This window comes from Nomascus leucogenys, chromosome 8 (genome assembly GCF_006542625.1).
Source record: "Nomascus leucogenys isolate Asia chromosome 8, Asia_NLE_v1, whole genome shotgun sequence".
Classification (NCBI taxonomy): Eukaryota; Metazoa; Chordata; class Mammalia; order Primates; family Hylobatidae; genus Nomascus; species Nomascus leucogenys.
In genome coordinates, this window is record NC_044388.1 from 86,291,857 (window position 1) to 86,309,710 (window position 17,854).

The window sequence follows — 17,854 nt, forward strand, 5'->3', positions numbered from 1 at the left end:
TGCATCTGTCTTGTTTTTGTTTTTAAACAACCTGTTAAAAATGTAAAAGCCATTCTTAGCTTATAGCGCATACAGCAACAGGTGAGAGGCAGTCTCCATTTGGCCTGTTGGTTGTAATTCACTGACCTCTCTATAGTCCATAGAATGACCGTGGCTTTAGCCCAAAGAAGACACTGTATCTCAATGACAGGAGTACATATTCTAACTTTTTAAGTTTTATTCTGATCCTGGGATAACAAACCAGGAGTCATTCAAAAAATCTCCTAATCTGCATGTGAGAAGAACAATGACTTTAAGAAGTTAAGCAGAGCAGAGAGTTTTTGGTTTCATAAGCAAGTCATGCAGTTTTTATTTTCCAGGACATTTTTAAATATCCTTTTTGGCCATATGGTATACTACACCCAGAATGCTATCTAACCCCACACTGATTTTTAAAAATCATTTCCAAGTGCGTATCAATTTTATTTATTTCATTCACGGGACAGAGTAGTTAATTACCAAAAATATAATCACAAATATAACCTAATAAGATCAGGAGTTACGTTTTCTAGCTTAAATCTATGCATTTATTTTTTTCATTGGAATATTTGCAGTGCTGAAGAGAGTGGAGATAAAATCAGTTAAAGTAGCTCCTTTTAAAAAATACTGAATTATGTTGCTTGAGATATGAGAAGGAAATTTGTTATGAATGCCACATTAAATTTCAACTTAAGTTGGCCTTTCCTGTGGGAGAAGAGGTGGTACTGTCAAAAGGCTACATCTGAACTCTGAGTTACTAGGTTGCCAGTGGATTGAGCCTTGTACTTCATGCTCTGCTGTGAGGAAAAGGCATTGGTATTTAAAAAAAAAAAAAAAAACCGTTGCCACCTTTGACTTCCCGTGGTAGTGGTGATCAGACTAGAGTGGGAGATGCTTGGGGCTGCTTGATGCTTGCCTTTGTGGAGAAAGAAGTCTCACAAAGAAAGCCCTTTTTCTGCACAGAGGTTTCCTCTGTGACATCTTAAGTGAATAATATATGTATAAATATGCTTTTTTAAATTGCAAACATAGGATGAACAAGCCTGAAGGAATTTTACAGGTATTTCCTAGGCAGCTTGTCCAGTTAATTTCAGAGCTCTTTGGGGCCTTGAAAATGATCTCGAGTTTAGATAGAAGAAAGTTCTTCAAAATATATTGGTTGATTTTTAACATTGTAAAGTTATAAAATGTTTGCTGTTAGTGGAAAGCTATATTAGTCAGTTACTTTTTTTTTTTTTCCAGATTGAAGCAGTGGTTTTGTTTGATAGTTATTAGATAAAACAAAGTTCTTGGAATCAAGATCGAATTCTTAGGAAGATTGAGAAGACAGGATTTGGGAGAGTGCCTGATTATTGAAATGGCAAGGCTTATAGGTGACTCAGGTGCTAGGTTGTTGATGGGTGGTCAGCCCTTAGGTTTACCTAGCCTCCATCCCTGCAGGCTCTGTGCTTTTTATTTTTGGTTGGGTAAAGCTTTACAGGATGTTCTTATGGTCAAATTTAATTATCTTTTTCTGGCCCATTCTGTGTTTTTATCTTTTAGTACCATATGTTACCATTAACTTGAAAATTCTTTTTCCTTGACTCCTATAGAAAGACATTTTAGAAGAAGAGAATAAGAGATTGTCAGTTGTAAGGGAAACTTGGTTTCAGAAAATGGGAGAAATTGTTATTCTCTCTTCAGATTTTTAACTGTTGTCCCGTTCACCGCATTTCTCATTCCTGCCGTGATCCCTGTCCAGATAATAAAATATGAACGAGTTAGTGTGCTCAGAGATAGTGTTTGATCTAGATTGGGTGTGTTGGAAGAAATCAGATTTCAGGTTTAACCTGATGTTTGATGCTTTTCTTTAATACAGTATATTGAACTTGGCTGTCATTATCTTGATTTCCGCCCCACTCCCCCTTCTTCTTTCAACTCATAAAGACACTTGAATTAAGGGCTTGCATGTTTTGTTGGTATTTTGCTCTTTTCTATAGTTCGAGTCTAAATCATCGCACAGATCTATTTTGTCCCTGATATTTGTGTTTTAATGCTCTTGCCTTGAGTTTTTGTCACCTTTCAGTAGACATGTAGAAAATTTCTCACTGTATTTTTATGTTATCATAGTACCTTGGGAGTTGAGAGAGATTGAGCAATATAAGTTATATGTATTATAGTCAAGAATACTTTTAATAATCATAAAGTATGAGCCGTATCTTTTAAGGTCAAAAAACTTAAAAATCTGTGTAATAAGGGTTAAGTTTAAAGGTGGGTTTGTGAGGTTTATGGCTTAGTCACCCTATGTGAATAATTAGAGAATATTGTAATATGAGCACTGCTGGTCTAATACGCTTATTTAATTGACTGCAGTTTTCAAAATAGGACAAGCCTTGTTTATTTGGATGGATGGTGTAATTCAAGCCCCTTAAGTATATTCTTGGGACATGATATCAAAATTAAACTTTCAGCCAGATTTTTTCATGTTCTTTTCTGTGAAACAGCTTTAATTTTATCGAATATGATCTAGTCTAATGACCTGTGTGCCTGCTTCTATGAGCCTTTATGCATTTTTTAAAAAGCCTTTTAAATCAGCACTTGAGTTGCCTTTAAGGCATGATGTGCTGGTTGCATTATCACAATTTCCTTTTGGAAGAAACTGGTATCAATCCCCTTAAATAATTTTCCCCTTTCTTAGAGGACAGATGATACCATCTAATTGAATAAGGCAGTAAGGCAGTAAGAAGATGGTCTTGTTGTGGATAATTTCCAAGCAGTTCTTGGTTGGCGCTTTGGAGAGATTTTGATAATCATTATTTGTGGGATTTCGAGTATATTTTCTTACCCATCAATAACTAATCTTCATATTTTTATTTGTGACTTTAATTGGGTTCACATTTCCCCTTACTTAAATGTAGGCCTTCCCATAGTCCATCAGCTAATTTTTTTAGAAATTAGGCAGGTACTTTATTTTTATTTTCTACTTATAAACACCTAGCTTTAAAATAGGAATGATCTACCTGATACATGGTTCTGTTCAAAATTTTGACAAGTTATAATTGGAGCTGTGGTCCTGTTGATAGAAAAATGTTCATACACATATCTCTCCTATGTGCCTTTTTCATAAATTACATATGTACATAGGCTTGTGCTATTCATTAAATTATAAACTCTAATCAGACATAAAAAAGGATAAAAATGAGACAATCAACATATTAATGTCTTGTTAATTACTGTACTGGTTGGCTTCATTTTCCATGTACCTAATATCTTAATAAATTTCTTTTAAAGCAGGACCATAAAATAATTTCAGATATCTCATCTGACTTCATGTGATCCATGTTGGATTATCTTGTGTCTAACCTTATAATGTAGCTTGTACTAAGAATAGGAGAAATAATCGGCTCTCCCTTTTCTTATTTACTTGTATTTCCCTTACTGGTACCATTCTTTACTCTGATTTATATTTGTAGTAATCTTTTTTTAAGTTACTTTTTCTTTAAATGAAGGTCATTTTAATTAAAGCAGGTTATCCAGTCTAATCCTCCATATCTGTCTTATTTGTAAAATGGATTTTGTTCAGGCTAAAGAGCAGGGGAGAGTGCCACTGGCCACCTCTCCCCTTCGATGCTTGCTCAGTCTTCCCCCAGGGAGGCAGGTCTGAGAGGGTACTGGGTTCAGTGCATCTATTAAATATAAGTAAAAAATACTTTATTTTAAATACATACTTATTTTATTTTTTATTTTAAATATATATTTAATGGATACTTTAATATTTACTTTCCATGATGTACTACATTATCATCCACACCCCTCTCTCAGTTATTCTGGAGGCAGCTAGCTTGCTCTCCATTTAAAAATTGACTTCCATTTATAAATGACCATAAATAAAAGATGGCTGGGCGTGGTGGCTCACTCCTGTAATCCCAGCACTTTGGGAGGCCAAGGCAGGCAGATCCACGAGGTCAGGAGATCGAGACCATCATGGCTAACATGGTGAAACCCTGTCTCTACTAAAAATACAAAAAAAATTAGCCGGGCATGGCGGTGGGTGCCTGTAGTCCCGGCTACTCGAGAGGCTGAGGCCAGAGAATGGTGTGAACCCAGGAGGTGGAGTTTGCAGTGAGCCGAGATCACGCCACTGCACTCCAGCCTGGGCGACAGAGCGAGACTTCGTCTCAAAAATAAATAAATAAAATAAAAAGATGTCCTTGAGCAGTGGACAGACCCAGAAAAGACATATTTCTAGGGGCTTGTAGTAGTCCTTGTGTTTGAGTTGCTGCACCATTTTCTCTTACAACAGCCTATGCTACTAGATTTGGAGTGAGTGGTGCCCATGTGGAGCACCCGCTGCCTTTTCTGAACTCCCGTGGGAAACATGAATATGTGGCACTGAGAAAGCTAGGAAATACTTCTGGGCCCAGCTGCATACAGGCAGGGGGTTTCAGCAGTGCCTGGGCCCTGTTTTCTAGGTTCCATGCTTCTCCCTACTCTCGCTGGCGTTGGAGGAGAAGAAAGATTAGAGTGGATAACTTGGCTTAGTTCCAAAGGACCAATTTTTTTTCTAAAACGAGAGAAAAGTGAAGAAATCAGTGAAGATCATGGTATCATACAAAACTTCACAGATAGGGTAAAAAAGATACCCTATCATAATTTGGAGGGTCCTCAGAGATCCTGTTATAAAAATTCCAGACCTCCTGTCTGGAGATGCCAGAGGTGGAAGTGGGGGAGATGGAGGATGGAACACGAAATATTTCTCCCTCATTGCGTGTACAGTCATGCGTCACGTAACGTTTCAGTCAATCACATGTACGACCTTGGTCCCATAATATAGTAGACTGCAAAAAATTCCTATTGTCTAGTGATACCATAGTCATCCTAATATTGTGCAATGCGTTACCTTTTCTGTGTTTAGATATGGTTAAATACACAATACTTAGCATTGTGTTAGAATTACCTACAGTATTCAGTACAGTAACATGTTATACAGGTTTGTAGACTGGGAGCCATAGCCTATGCCATATAGCTAGGTGTGTGGTAGGCTATTACCATCTAGGTTTATATAAGTACATTCTATGGTCGTACAACAACGAGATCACCTAGTGACACATTTTCAGAACATATCCCCATTGTTAAACAATGCCTGACTGTAATTCACTTCAGGGGCAGATTTGATTTCTACCCTGTTTGAAAATTCTCAAAACTCATCTGTCTCTGGGCGTATGCTTGGTGTCCTGAGTGGGTGGTAGCAATGCGTGACCTGTCCCTACCTGGATGCAATTAATGGGCATAGATGGTGTAACTTATGAGTGAATTGATAAGGTGCCTCTACATTCTGAGTCTTCTAGCACTTTGGTTGGAGACCTCAATATGCTGTTCTGTTCTACAGGTAGCATATGCCACATGCATTCTGTATTGATCATTCCAGCAATTTGATAAAATAGTATTGTTCCTTTATGATTGGTGATGCTAATATGTGTTTGTCTTTATTGCTGATATTTGTGACCCTTATTCTTGACTATAAAGGCATGGCATCTTTGACTATACTCATCTCTGCAAAAAATAAAACCCCACATATGTACTCTTTTTACTTATGTGCAGACAAGGTCACCCAACCAATCCTCTTAGTAGTTTTCATTCTGGACTAAGTTGACAATAATTTTGGGAACCTCATTGTCTTTATTTGATCATCACATATTTATTATAAACTATCAGTGACCCTGGCTTGTGCTCAGTGGTGCAATGAGAGGGTGGTGGGTCAAGGCACACACACAAACACAACACGCACACACACACACACAAAGATCTTTTGTCATTGTGGTCTGTTCTGTTTCCTTACACTTTGCATAAGCTCAGTTCTTTTCATCTTTACAAAACAAAATATTCAGTGGAGACTGAGGGCAGGGATGTGGGAGGCTGTATTTTTCCCCATTCTGAAAGACCAGATGAGATGTGTTTTGGCTTTTACAAAACTAAAAGGAGTTGCTTTTTCATGTATACTTTAGCGTGACTTGATGCCACAGGTTAGGGGATAGGGTTGAGACTTTTCAAACTTACCTTTCACAGGTGTTAAAGAAAAAATTCTCACCCCCACCCCCAGTCCTAGAGGGACAACCCTGGGATGTCTTTGGAAAGCGTTGAGCATTGTAGTAGTTGAGGGTGATTGTGGGCTATGTATTAAGTTATGCCTCCTCCTCAAAACACGTAATTAGTTGGTAAGTGCTGTGGAAATTTGGGACATTAGAGTGGTGTTTTGAAACTGATAAAGAAGAGTCAAATGCTGTAAAACTAATTTTTGATATAGGAAAAAGGTAGAAGGTTTTGTTTTAAAGAGTACTGACACCCCCACCCTCACCCCTATTTACTTTCTGTAAACATTTTAAGTGAGGCTCAGACTGGCTTGTTTTGTTTCCTACTTGACCTTTGAAAACTGAGTAGGACACACTTCCTGTAGCGTAATTTGAATACAGCATCCAGATCAGGATCTGAACTCCTGGCTTTGCTGCACACTAGAGTGGTGGATTTTTCTTTTTTCCTTCTCTAGACCTCAGCTGAGCACATTTGAGAAATGGGAGGGTTAGCTTGGGTTGTCTATAATAAGGTTGTTTTCTACCTGTAATTATACCTCCTTGATTCTAAGAGATGAAAGTCCTTCAAACTTGGGAAATGAAAGGAAAATATATAGAATTCTGTAACCTGCAGAGTTTGAATATCAATGCCATAATTTACTAGCCCTGTGGTCTTGAGCAAGCCACTTAAACCCTGTGTGCCTTAGGTATCTGCAGGCACCAACAGAGTTGTGAAAATCAAAAGTAATATAAAGAACATGTAGCTATACATTGATCACTTTAAAGCTACCTGATGAGAACCCTAAAGTTAACTATCCCAGAGCTTTCACACTTCCTTTCTGAAAGGTATCCTCAGATGACCATCACTGTGTCCAATGTACTGACCCTTGTAGAGAGAAACCATTCGTTAATGTAAAAAGACCCAGCATTCTGAGACTTCACATATAATCAGTGTACAGATATCCCCTCGGAAGATGGCAGTAATGAGCCCAGCTTTCTTGAACATCAAGGGGAAAAATTAAAAACTGAAGTTTGCTAAATGTGTGTTTTGCAGGTTGGACAATCTGCTCAATATGGCTTATGGAGTAAAGAGGTAATGATAGAGGTTCATGATACTCATAATCCCTTTCCACAGTTGATTGGTTTCTTTGATTTTGGGAGTGCCATTCACACCCCTCATAAGTTTTTGTTGGGTTTTATTTTGCATGTGCAACCTAATGAAAAGCTGCTCTTCGAAGCACAATTGACTCAAGAAATTTTTATACCACCAGATGCCACCTGGTCTTTTAAAAACCCATCATTTGTTTCATATTACGTTACGACGTTATAGCATGTTTACATATGTGTTGATCCCTTCCCCTGCCAATCCTGCTTAATTCATGAAGCCAGTTCTAAATATATTTCTTTGCTATTGTGGATGATATTTAGTACAGTGAATAATGGTCATTTCATAACTTATTAATATCTCAGTAGTCTAGCATGTCACTGCAAAGCCACACACAGACCTTGGTCAAAACATGAAATAGTTTATGTATTTGTTGGGGGAGGAGAATTATTAAAATTCTTGGGGATGGAAAAGGTATAAGTTTATTGCTATAACCAACCTCTGTTTTTATTTTTTGTGTGTATGTGTGTATTTCCTATTCTGTTTAGTAGGTTTTCTCCAATGACCATTGACGGAATGACCAGTTTGGCTGGAATTAATATCCCTGGGCACCCTGGAACAGGGTGGTGTATATTTGTGTACAACCTGGCTCCTGACGCAGATGAGAGTATCCTGTGGCAAATGTTTGGGCCTTTTGGAGCTGTCACCAATGTGAAGGTCATCCGTGACTTTAACACCAATAAATGCAAAGGTTTTGGATTTGTGACTATGACAAACTATGATGAGGCTGCCATGGCGATAGCTAGCCTCAATGGATACCGTCTGGGAGACAGAGTACTGCAGGTCTCCTTTAAGACAAACAAAACGCACAAAGCCTAATGAGCTCTTGTCCTCAGTCCATTTATATATGAAAACTATACAACAAAGGCAAGTTAAGAGAAACTTTATACATTAGTAAATGTCTTTGTAAGTCAGTGTTGAGATGGGGATAAAACGACTACTTAGCATCCTAAGAAATATGTGAGATTTTTTATTGCTAGTATTTGAATTAAAACTTCTTAAATATCTTTTATGTTTGAATATGGACAAGAGGTACAGGGTTTTTACCTGTCACATTGCATTCTATTGCCTTCTTTGAAGAAGGTGGACCTTTTAAAGTGTTTCAGCTAAGGGAAGACATTTCTTTTCTTTTTACATAACTGCCTTGAACCTGTGAGTAAATATTGAGGCTTTGTGTTGTAATTCTTCAGTTGGTTGTGTCTTTTTTTCCCCCCTTTTTTTCCTTTTCCTGATTAGCTTTGCGTTTGGTTTACATTTAAAGCATTGCTGTTATGTCTGTTTAAGAAAAGTATTTTGAAGTTTACATTTTTATTTATGAAGTTTAAAACAGTATTTATTTTGTAATTATGATTTGGGTTGGGGAAGGGGGGGCTACATTATAAACGCTTATTGTAAGAATACTGGAGAACTTTTCGTAAAGCAGTACCTTGCCAAAGAGATAAGAGCCTCTTTGATGTGGGTTTAAAAAAAGCATCTATTTTTATAAAAAAGAAAATTTGGAGAAACTTTTTACTGGTCCTGGAACAAATATTTTGACTTGAATACTTTGAGAAATCTCTTCATATGACACCTAGTGAGCTTTTAAAATTTACCAGGAAATTTGCAGCGGTTGGAAAATTTAGAAAGATTTATGGTGTAGAAAATACTTTTGAGATCTTTGTATGAAAGGAGTAGAATCAATGGGGGGAAACACTGCTGGTTTCATTTTTGTAATCACCAGTGGAGCGTCTGATCATCCTGGTTATTATGTGATAGGTGGCTCACATTGATTTGTGATTTTGAAACAAATAAAAAAAATTTACAAAAGAATATATTAAGAGCAGGCAAGAAATTTAAATTACCGAGAGATGGGGGAAAAAATCTGTTCTTCCTAAAGAAATCCCTTCAGATAGAGCTCATGGTGTTTAGTGATGTACTTGCAGTATTGTTTGAAGAATTGTTTTGTCTTAAGGAAAAAAGATGTTGCACATGATTTGTACTGCAGCAAATCAGCAAAAGTGATCTGAGTTGGATATATTTGAAGGTATTTTGAAAGTTACGTTCAAGGCTAACACCTGAGCTTTGTGTAATGTAAATAAGACCTTGTGTTTATGAACCTTTCAGCTAATTTATTTTTTTTTCCCTTACATGCCAAGTGATGTTCAGGTTTTGAATGTTTTTGTATCAGTTTTTTCCTTTGTAAATGGCATTAACATTGTTACTTGAGGTCTTGCTTAATCACTTTTGTTGTCCTGAGGACTTGAATTTACAGTGCATCAGATTTGTTGCTAATTTTGTCTGTAGATAGTCTAGCTTCAGCTGTTTATGGTGATGCTACATTTTCGTTTATAAATATGTTTGTGGTATAAAAAAATGAGTATAACCATAGGTTTTGAACAAATTTCCTTACATTTTTCATACAAAAATCATAAATATCTGTATGCTATTGAAATTTAACTTTGTATGATGCTTAAACCACTATTTGGGGAAATAATAAAATAAGTCTTTACCATGTATGAAAGAAATTTTAAAAAATACAAAATATTTTCTGATTAGCATCTAGCTTATAATAAATTTTCAAAAAAGCTGAAGGCAAAAATGCCTTCATCAGGATGCACTGAGAACTATATAGTTACGTCCTGCTTTTTGTATAAACTGAGATGCTCACATGCTTCCCCTTAGAACAGGCAATGTGCTATGCATAACATAGTTGTACATTATCTTTGCGGTTGCTTTGAGTTTTATTTTTTATTATTTAAAATTGTAGTTATAAAATTTTTCAGTATAGTACAGTACATATACTGTGAGGCGCGTGCTAAAGTGAATAAGCGAGTTTTCATGCTGACCCACTCAATGCTATTCAGAAATCAATTGGCTTAGCACTTTCTCATATCCTTAGGTGCATTTAGATTGTCAGAGTTAACCTTCTGCGTTTAAAAAAAGAAAAACACTAAAAAATAAAATACATGTATATACTTAAAAAAAATTAATAAGGTTTCCCTCAAGGGAAAACAGCAGCTACATGCTTCTTTCCTATACTACTGTAGCAAACCAAGGCATTGATGAGAGGGCATGCAAATTGTGCTTCACTTTACAGTGTTTATCAGAGCACTTAATAAAATGTAAGGCTGGTATTTATTTGAAGTTGTACAGTATGACTTAATTCACATCTGTTGGAATAGAAAATATATTCTGTTGAGTATTTAAGAGGCTGTACATGTTTTCTTTTGTGTTTGGATTCTTTGTACTTTTTCATGTTCAGTACATCAATAAACAAAGTTGAAGGGAAAGAACAGTGTGGTGAGTAGGTCTTTATACACAATTCGGGGGTACCTATGCTCAGTCTAATAAGCAGACTTGCTTTCTTGAATTAAAAGAAGTTCCCTGAGAGTTTTAGTGGAAAGCAGTGTTACCTCTTAGAATCCCAAAAGGCAAGTTAATTGAAGTAGAACGTGCAAAAAATTTTTGGACTGAATGACACCTTCTGATTAGTTTTCAAATATTGCTAAATGAGTAATTCTCACAGGAGAACATACTCTCATCTGCTAGTTGTAAAGTTTGGGAAATTGGATATCGACACCATTTTATGGCTGGGATTCAACCTTCAGCTTTTTGCACAAATAATCACCCTTACACGTGAGTTAAAAACCAAATAGAAGGAAAGTAGCTTACTGGGCTTCCGCTGGCAATCTTTAATTCACTCATGGGATTAAGTGTTGGTGTATGAAAGTTACTTTTTTGCACAAATGCTAGATTGTCAAGAGATTCTTCCCTAAAATCAAATTCAGTTTCTGTTAAGTTAGTGTTGTTGTGTGTCACACACGTTACAAACCATGAACTCTGCCAACCCCGTATTTCGCATACAAGTTCAGTTCTTGTATACACCCTTAACAGATCTGTGAAGGAAAAAAAGATTTCCTGCTGATCTTTTGTGAAAGGATTCTACTTCTATAGAACTTCAGACAAATGAGTATAATAATGAAACACTCATTTTTTTAAACAAAGTATACTGAATGACTTAATTTTATTGTATCTGTCGGCTTTTTTGGTAGAAGCTATTCTAAAAGTAATTGTCTTGAATTCACAACCTACTAGTCAAGAGCATAGTTGAGTGACAAGGCACTTCCTTTTTTCAACATGCAGTTAGTCTTAAATCTCCATACTCCCTATTCTTCTTATATGAATTTAATACTCTAATTTTGTGATGTTGGAACATCCTCCCCTCACCTCTCTCCTCTTGCATGCTTTATCGGTATTTTGATTGGTTTGCATGTCAGCAGTTCTTTTATAATTGAGCAGATAGTGGAAAAATTCTCAGCAAAGGAAGTTGGTATAGTAACTACTGGTATATTTGAGGAGAAATTTTGTTTTTCTCTCTTTTTTACCTGTGCTTGGAAATTATCTGAACAATATTGAAATTGAGTTTTAGAGCGGCCGATGTGAAATTCTTGATGTTAACATCATTTTACATTGTTTTAATCTGAGAAAAAAAGTTAGCAATTTAACCTCACTGTTTTTTAAGATAAACAGATTGCAAGATTTCTACCCTTTATAAGAGGTTTACAAATGAATTGTAGTGGAAACTGACAACTACTTGCTTACAGCGTTACCTAGAACAAAGAAAATGCGTTTTTTAATAAGTTTGTTGAAATTGCAGTACCTAGGCCTATTAACCTACTTATGGAGCAATATGCCATATACCTTTTATTGGGTAGAAGAAAAAAAGAGGGGCATTTAGCTTTTTTATGCCTCTATTATACTGGAACCTCAAACAGTGGGACCAAACAAATACTGATAAAATCATGACAGTTTATTATTATTGGATGAAGAGCATTGATATTCTGTCATTGCAGTTAATAGCCCATATTTCTCTACTTCTAGTAGTATTCACACTCTTCCTCTGAAAATTTCCAAAAGTAGTAGGCCCATCTCCCTTCAAGTTGGAAAGATTGAATATTTACACCACTAATACAGGTATCCTGTTGATATAGGATGGACCTTATTGAAATTAACCTTTCTAGAATTCTGGCTCATAGAAATAAACAGATTTTTTGGTTGGTCAGCACATAGTTATCTACCATACTGTGCCCTGGGTCTACAAAAGTGAGCAAAATACTGCTCTTACCTTCTTGGATACCACCTAGAAGGGAGGATTAACAAGCCAACAGGTTACGACTGCAACGTCCTAAGTGCTATGAGAGCCCAGGAGCAGCTGGCAAGCTAGTTTGCTGTAGTTTTTATAAATCCAGTTACAACTCAAAAAAGTAAAACCTGTTCTACTCCTCTTATAGATGCTTCTTTTCCTTTCTTGGACTAATTGTTGGCTAATTGTTTAATTTTCAATCTGACAGTGGTATCACTTAGTTTCGCAAATCTTTGAATGCTGTCATACTCAAGTTGTCCAGATCCTTTCTTTAAAAAACGCAAAGCTACTAATAAACAGTAAGACATTGTGGATCTGAATAACTGGATGGCGTGAGGTATCTGGCTGATAGTCTTGCTCTCTCTAAACATAAACTATGGAGTGACAATTTTGAATGTACTAATATAGTAAAGTACCCTGGATATTAAAAGTATGCCTGATGGGTTTTACCCTACCTTAAGACTCACCACTATCTTAGGATCTTAAACTTAGTATTAACATTACTTTTGGTTTAAGTAACTAAAGATGTAGGTGAGGACTACAATAATACTCAGCCTCAAAATCACTCATAGGTATTTTTTCAAATAAATACCTTATGGCAACCTTATAAATACAATAAAACAGTCTATTTCTGCAGACATAAATGTGTGGAAGACATACGCCTTTCTGCTCCCCTGGAGCCTGTCGTGCTCTAGAAGACTACATCTGCAAGTAACTACAGTAAAGTGTTATACACAAAGTGCATTAAAAGAGGAGGAAGGGGAGACTCCTAATGTTGCATGTAGTCGGGGAGAAGGTTGTTCCTGGGATGGGAATGCTGAGCCACACGGAAGTGGCAGCAGTTGAGCTGCATCAGTAAGGGTAGGTGGGATTTTAAAAGATACTGGGGGAGGCAATTCAAGAAGAGATCCCTGTGATCAAAGACATAGGCAAGCCTCTATCTACCTCTATTATTTCTGGAGAATTAAGTCATATTCAGTCTAGACTTATGAGTTCCTTGGACATTTTCGTGTCCATGACTAGTTAAGTCTAAAAAAATACCTAAACAGCAAAACTTTTTGTTTTCTTGCCCATTTCTACTGCAACACTAAAGATTACTTGCCATAATAGATTATGTGTGGTTTGGGGAGTTCCATAGAACTTGCTAGGGACATTCATCTCTTTTGAGAGAGACATTTATTTGGGGTGTGTCAGGCAGTGTATGTGAAAAGATCAAACAAAAACAGAATCTCTCCAGCAACGGAATACTGATCTTTTTCTCCCACTATTGTACCTATCAAACTCTATTGTTAAGATGATAAAAGTTACCATTTTTTAGGATTTATACTATTTCTAGTGTTATAGTACCTGATTCATTCCTTTCTTGGATATGTATTTTACACCCTTCTTACCTGTATCACTCAAGCATCACCTTCATCGAAGGTGAGGGAAAAATTATAAAATTCAAATATTTCTCAGATATATGCAAGATGAGGTTTTAGTTTGATAGGTTGCCTTTTTTTTTTTTTTTTTTTTTTTTTTTTGGTGTTTGGAAACTCAATAACCATTTCAGTGATGGACCTTGCTGGGTTTTTTAAATCCTGTAAGGCCCTTTGACCTACAGGTTGTTGATAGCCACATGCTGTCTCCAATGCTGATTTTCATGGTGTACTCCTTTTGAGAATGCTCCTCGTCCTGTTGAATGCATGCTTCAGAAGCAACCCGCCCATCTGTGGATTTTCTTGCAGACGTGATGAGACCAGCAGCCATTCTCAGGGTGACTCACCCTTTGGAATGAAACACAGTTGGCAAGGTAGTTTTGTTATCTGGATTGCGGGTTTTTAATTGCAGTGTGGCAAAGGTGCAACAGCTGGCCATGAGCATGGGGGAGGGAGGTCATGACCCATAAATCTATGTAGGCATCCAAAAGATGCAGTGCTTCATTCCTTGGACCTTGAAGAAAAAAAGCAGCCCATCAGGAAGTACCATTGAGCACCTTGTTGAAAGAAAATCCCCGTACTTTTACATCCATGTTATAGATCATCTATTTCTTTAAAAATGTTTTGTTATGCCTTAGGTAGTAGTAATTACAAGAAATAATGCAGATTTTCACACCGAAAAAAAAAAAAAAAACCTGGGTTACTATCAGAAAGGTTAAGCAGATATTACTATAAATGCTGAACCAGAAATTGTAGTTGTTACTGTATGAAATGTTCTTTAGTAGAAATTTCATCTCTTGAGAATGTTTGCTGCAGTGTGTTGTCTGTATGTAGAGAACTATATGTTGAATATATTCTGTTTTTCAGGAGTTACTCTTAAAGAAGTACCTGTCTTCTATTCATACATTGCATAAAGAAGGCCTCCATGCTTAAGTAAACTGCTACTTACGTTTTCTGTCTTAAGATGGCCTGAGGACCAGATGATAAGCCAAGCATTAAAGGGTGGTGAGAACTTTTCATAAATTTAGTCTGAAACTTATCCTAATCCAAATAATGAAAATTTATTTTATTTTTTGCTGAAATAGTAGTACATCTTAAAAGTTGTGCTTCCCAAGCTCGTTTATGTCATGAGTGCCTGTCCTGAGGGGGAACCTTTATCTCCACACACGTACAACCACTTCTAGGCCTAGCAGCACACCAGGGCTTATGTGTGGGAAGCTCTGATTTAAATACTTTACTTTTTTAAAATTTCCTTTCTTTCACTAAGTGTACATCAAGCGCCTACTCTGTACCAGTCACTATGCTGTAAGATTTAGGCTGAAGACTTAATTTATGTTCTATTTCTCAGTCTAATTTTGAACAGCTGAAGTGTTGGAAGACACTTCAGTGGTCTTGTTCAGCACCCCTTATTTTGCAGATGTATGAGCCAGACCCAGAGAAGTTAAGGTTCTCCAAGATTTTTTGCTGGCCTGAGACCTGGCACTTAAACCCAGCCCTCCCCACTCTTGGAACTCTGTCCTTCCTACCATCAAAGTACTAAAACACAAGCTGAATTAACTTTAATAAGCTGTGTCCTTTTATGATGTCGGATTTTTGAAATCCTTCAGGATATGTATGGCATCTAGAAGTTGAACATAGGTAAGTGCATATAGTATTTTTTGATGTGCTCAGTATCATTTACCTCCCTTAAGAATAATTTCAGTCAATAATAATATAGTCACTGTCGAAAATGCATAAAGTACAAAAAAATACAAGTCAAAATTTACTCAGTCCTTTCATGGAAAGAAAACATTTTTTAGTACATTTTGTCTCTGCCTCTTTATTTTTAATCCTTTCTACAACACTTTTAAACATTCAGATTTGCTTTTTTCTTTAATAAAGTTTTTTTGCTTTTTTAATTGTGTTCTATGTGTATATGGATAATATTTTTTGAGACATAAAATAATGCATTTCTGATTTTTAAGACATGTCAAAGCTGTTGTCTGTTTTTTGTTATATTGATTGTTGCTGACATTATGTCAGGGAGGTATAAAAATCAGGAGTTTTGTGTGGTTTCCTATTACAAGTGTATTTCTCCAGGCTTTATTTTTATTTTTATTTTTTTAATTTTTTTTTTGGTGACACGGAGTCTCACCCTATCGCCCAGGCTGGAGTGCAGTGGCACCATCTCTGTTCACTGCAACCTCCGCCTCCCAGGTTCAAGAGATTCTCCTGCCTTAGCCTTCTGAATAGCTGGGACTACAGGCGTTTGCCAGCATGCTGAGTTGTTTTTTTTGTTTTTTTTTTTTTTTTTTCTATTTATAATAGAGACAGGGTTTCACCATGTTGGCCGGGCTGGTCTCAAACTCCAGACCTCATGATCCACCCACCTCAGCCTACCCAAAGTGCTACAGGCGTGAGTCTGTTACAGGCGTGAGTCTCCAGGCTTTGAAAAAGGCTAAAGACAGATTAAGTCCAGACACTAAGATGATCTCTCCAAACCTCAGTTTGGGGTAGTGATGCCTAAATGACTACTTGCCACTGTGTTCGGTGGGCAGTTTGGTTGCAAACATCAGCTATGCAGTAGGGTCATGGATAGGGAGAGAAGTATGAAGCTGCTTTTTCTCTCTATGGACAGAGGGCAAGTAGATGTCATAGGGTACTGATAACTACTTCTGTCCTTTCTTTTCTTAGCAAAAGAAAATGCTTCCTTCCCTAATGGGGACAGGAGGAGAGGACGACGATGAACCCAATTGTGGGTGAGTAATTTTTCCTCCTCCTTCCTGGGTCTGTGATTGCGGTGATGTTCTGTCTTGCAAGGGTCTGGGTAAATACTGGCTCCTTATTGCTTGTGCTCAGAGAAGTAGCTGATGGTAGAAGAGCACTTTTAAAGGAATTGATGAGACTGAAAGCTGCTTGTTAGAGTGCACCTGGATCCTGCCATGACATCACAGGCGGACCATAAACGGCTCTCCAGAAAGCACGACAGCCTTTTTTCACCCCTTTCTTAACAATGAGACGTAGATTGGGCTTGTTCTCTATTCAAGCATCCTTATGAGTAAATGTCTATTTTTATGGTAGAGCTGCACTTTAAAAATAGCTCCAATCAGTGCGACTCTTTTCCCCCATATGTTAAAAAGTTATACATGAGTTAAAATATCTCAGATTGCTTAAATTCTTCCAAACGCAAGGCACATTCCTTTTTCCTTTTTTTTTTTTTTTTTTTTTTTTACTGTGGGGGAGGGGGTTAGGTGGGTGGGAGGGGCGAATTAACTACAAAATAAGGACTTTCAGGGCCTCCTTAACTCTGTTTCAGACTTTTTAGCAGTAGCAAGATTTTTAAACCAAGATTTGAGATTTCTGAGTTAAAAAATTCATTAATATTTGGTGGATACAGTCTCCTTCCTGAAGCGATTGTTTATTTTTGTTGCTGAGAGCAATTAGCTAGAACAGTCACAGTTGCAGCTGTTAGATACTATAAGCTCCAGCGGAGATCACAAAAGGCCTTATGCACATTTAGAGTCTGTATTTGGATTGTTGTTAATGGGTGATTCTTCTGGAGTCTACTGTGTTAGCAAATTCGATTGGGCGATCCTGAGCCAAATCAAATGTACAATGGGATCATCAGCATGCTGTGTTGATCAGAGTCACTTAAACACCTTGCTGCTTTGTGTAAGCCAGGATGGCTGTGGCTGCATGTGCAGAAAGAACATGTACTGTTCCTTTGCCTGAATCCTCCCCATGCAAACCTGGATGTGACTCATCGCAAAACATTATGCTGTTTTCTCAGGAATTCTTCCTTTTGTGTTTACTTCTTGTTTGCTGTTTTTGACTTGTTGGAGCTTTTGTGAGATAATCTGCATGTGCACGCATGAGAAAGAGATTCACAGATACAATCTGGTGCCCATTGATTTATGTCTTTTGGAAAGAGTATCTTCTTAGAGAATCTTGGCTCCAGTTTAATGGCTGACACTTCAGAAACAGCAGCTCAAATGAAGGAGTTGTTTCAGTATTTTTCTAGTGTCTTGTACTTCTGCCTATGAATATCATTTTGGTGAAGGAGTGTATATTTCTGTGCATATCCATAATCATACTGCCTTAGGAT

The 17,854-nt window shown here is 37.0% G+C and overlaps 1 protein-coding gene across 14 annotated transcripts in view; it reads left to right on the forward strand.

The window, feature by feature from the left end:
* The window catches only part of ELAVL2 (ELAV like RNA binding protein 2), a 159,281-nt gene extending 148,777 nt beyond the window's left edge, over nucleotides 1-10,504 (forward strand). For 6 of the 14 annotated variants that reach the window (XM_030817611.1, XM_030817605.1, XM_030817609.1 and 3 more), the window contains 2 exons: nucleotides 7,120-7,158; nucleotides 7,719-10,504. In XM_030817611.1, coding sequence (XP_030673471.1) covers nucleotides 7,120-7,158; nucleotides 7,719-8,049 — 370 coding nt within the window. In that variant the 3' untranslated portion in view covers nucleotides 8,050-10,504. The remainder of the gene's footprint in view (nucleotides 1-7,119; nucleotides 7,159-7,718) is intronic. The other 8 variants (XM_030817612.1, XM_030817607.1, XM_030817610.1 and 5 more) reach the window with 3 other exon arrangements.
* Nucleotides 10,505-17,854: the final 7,350 nt, after the last annotated feature.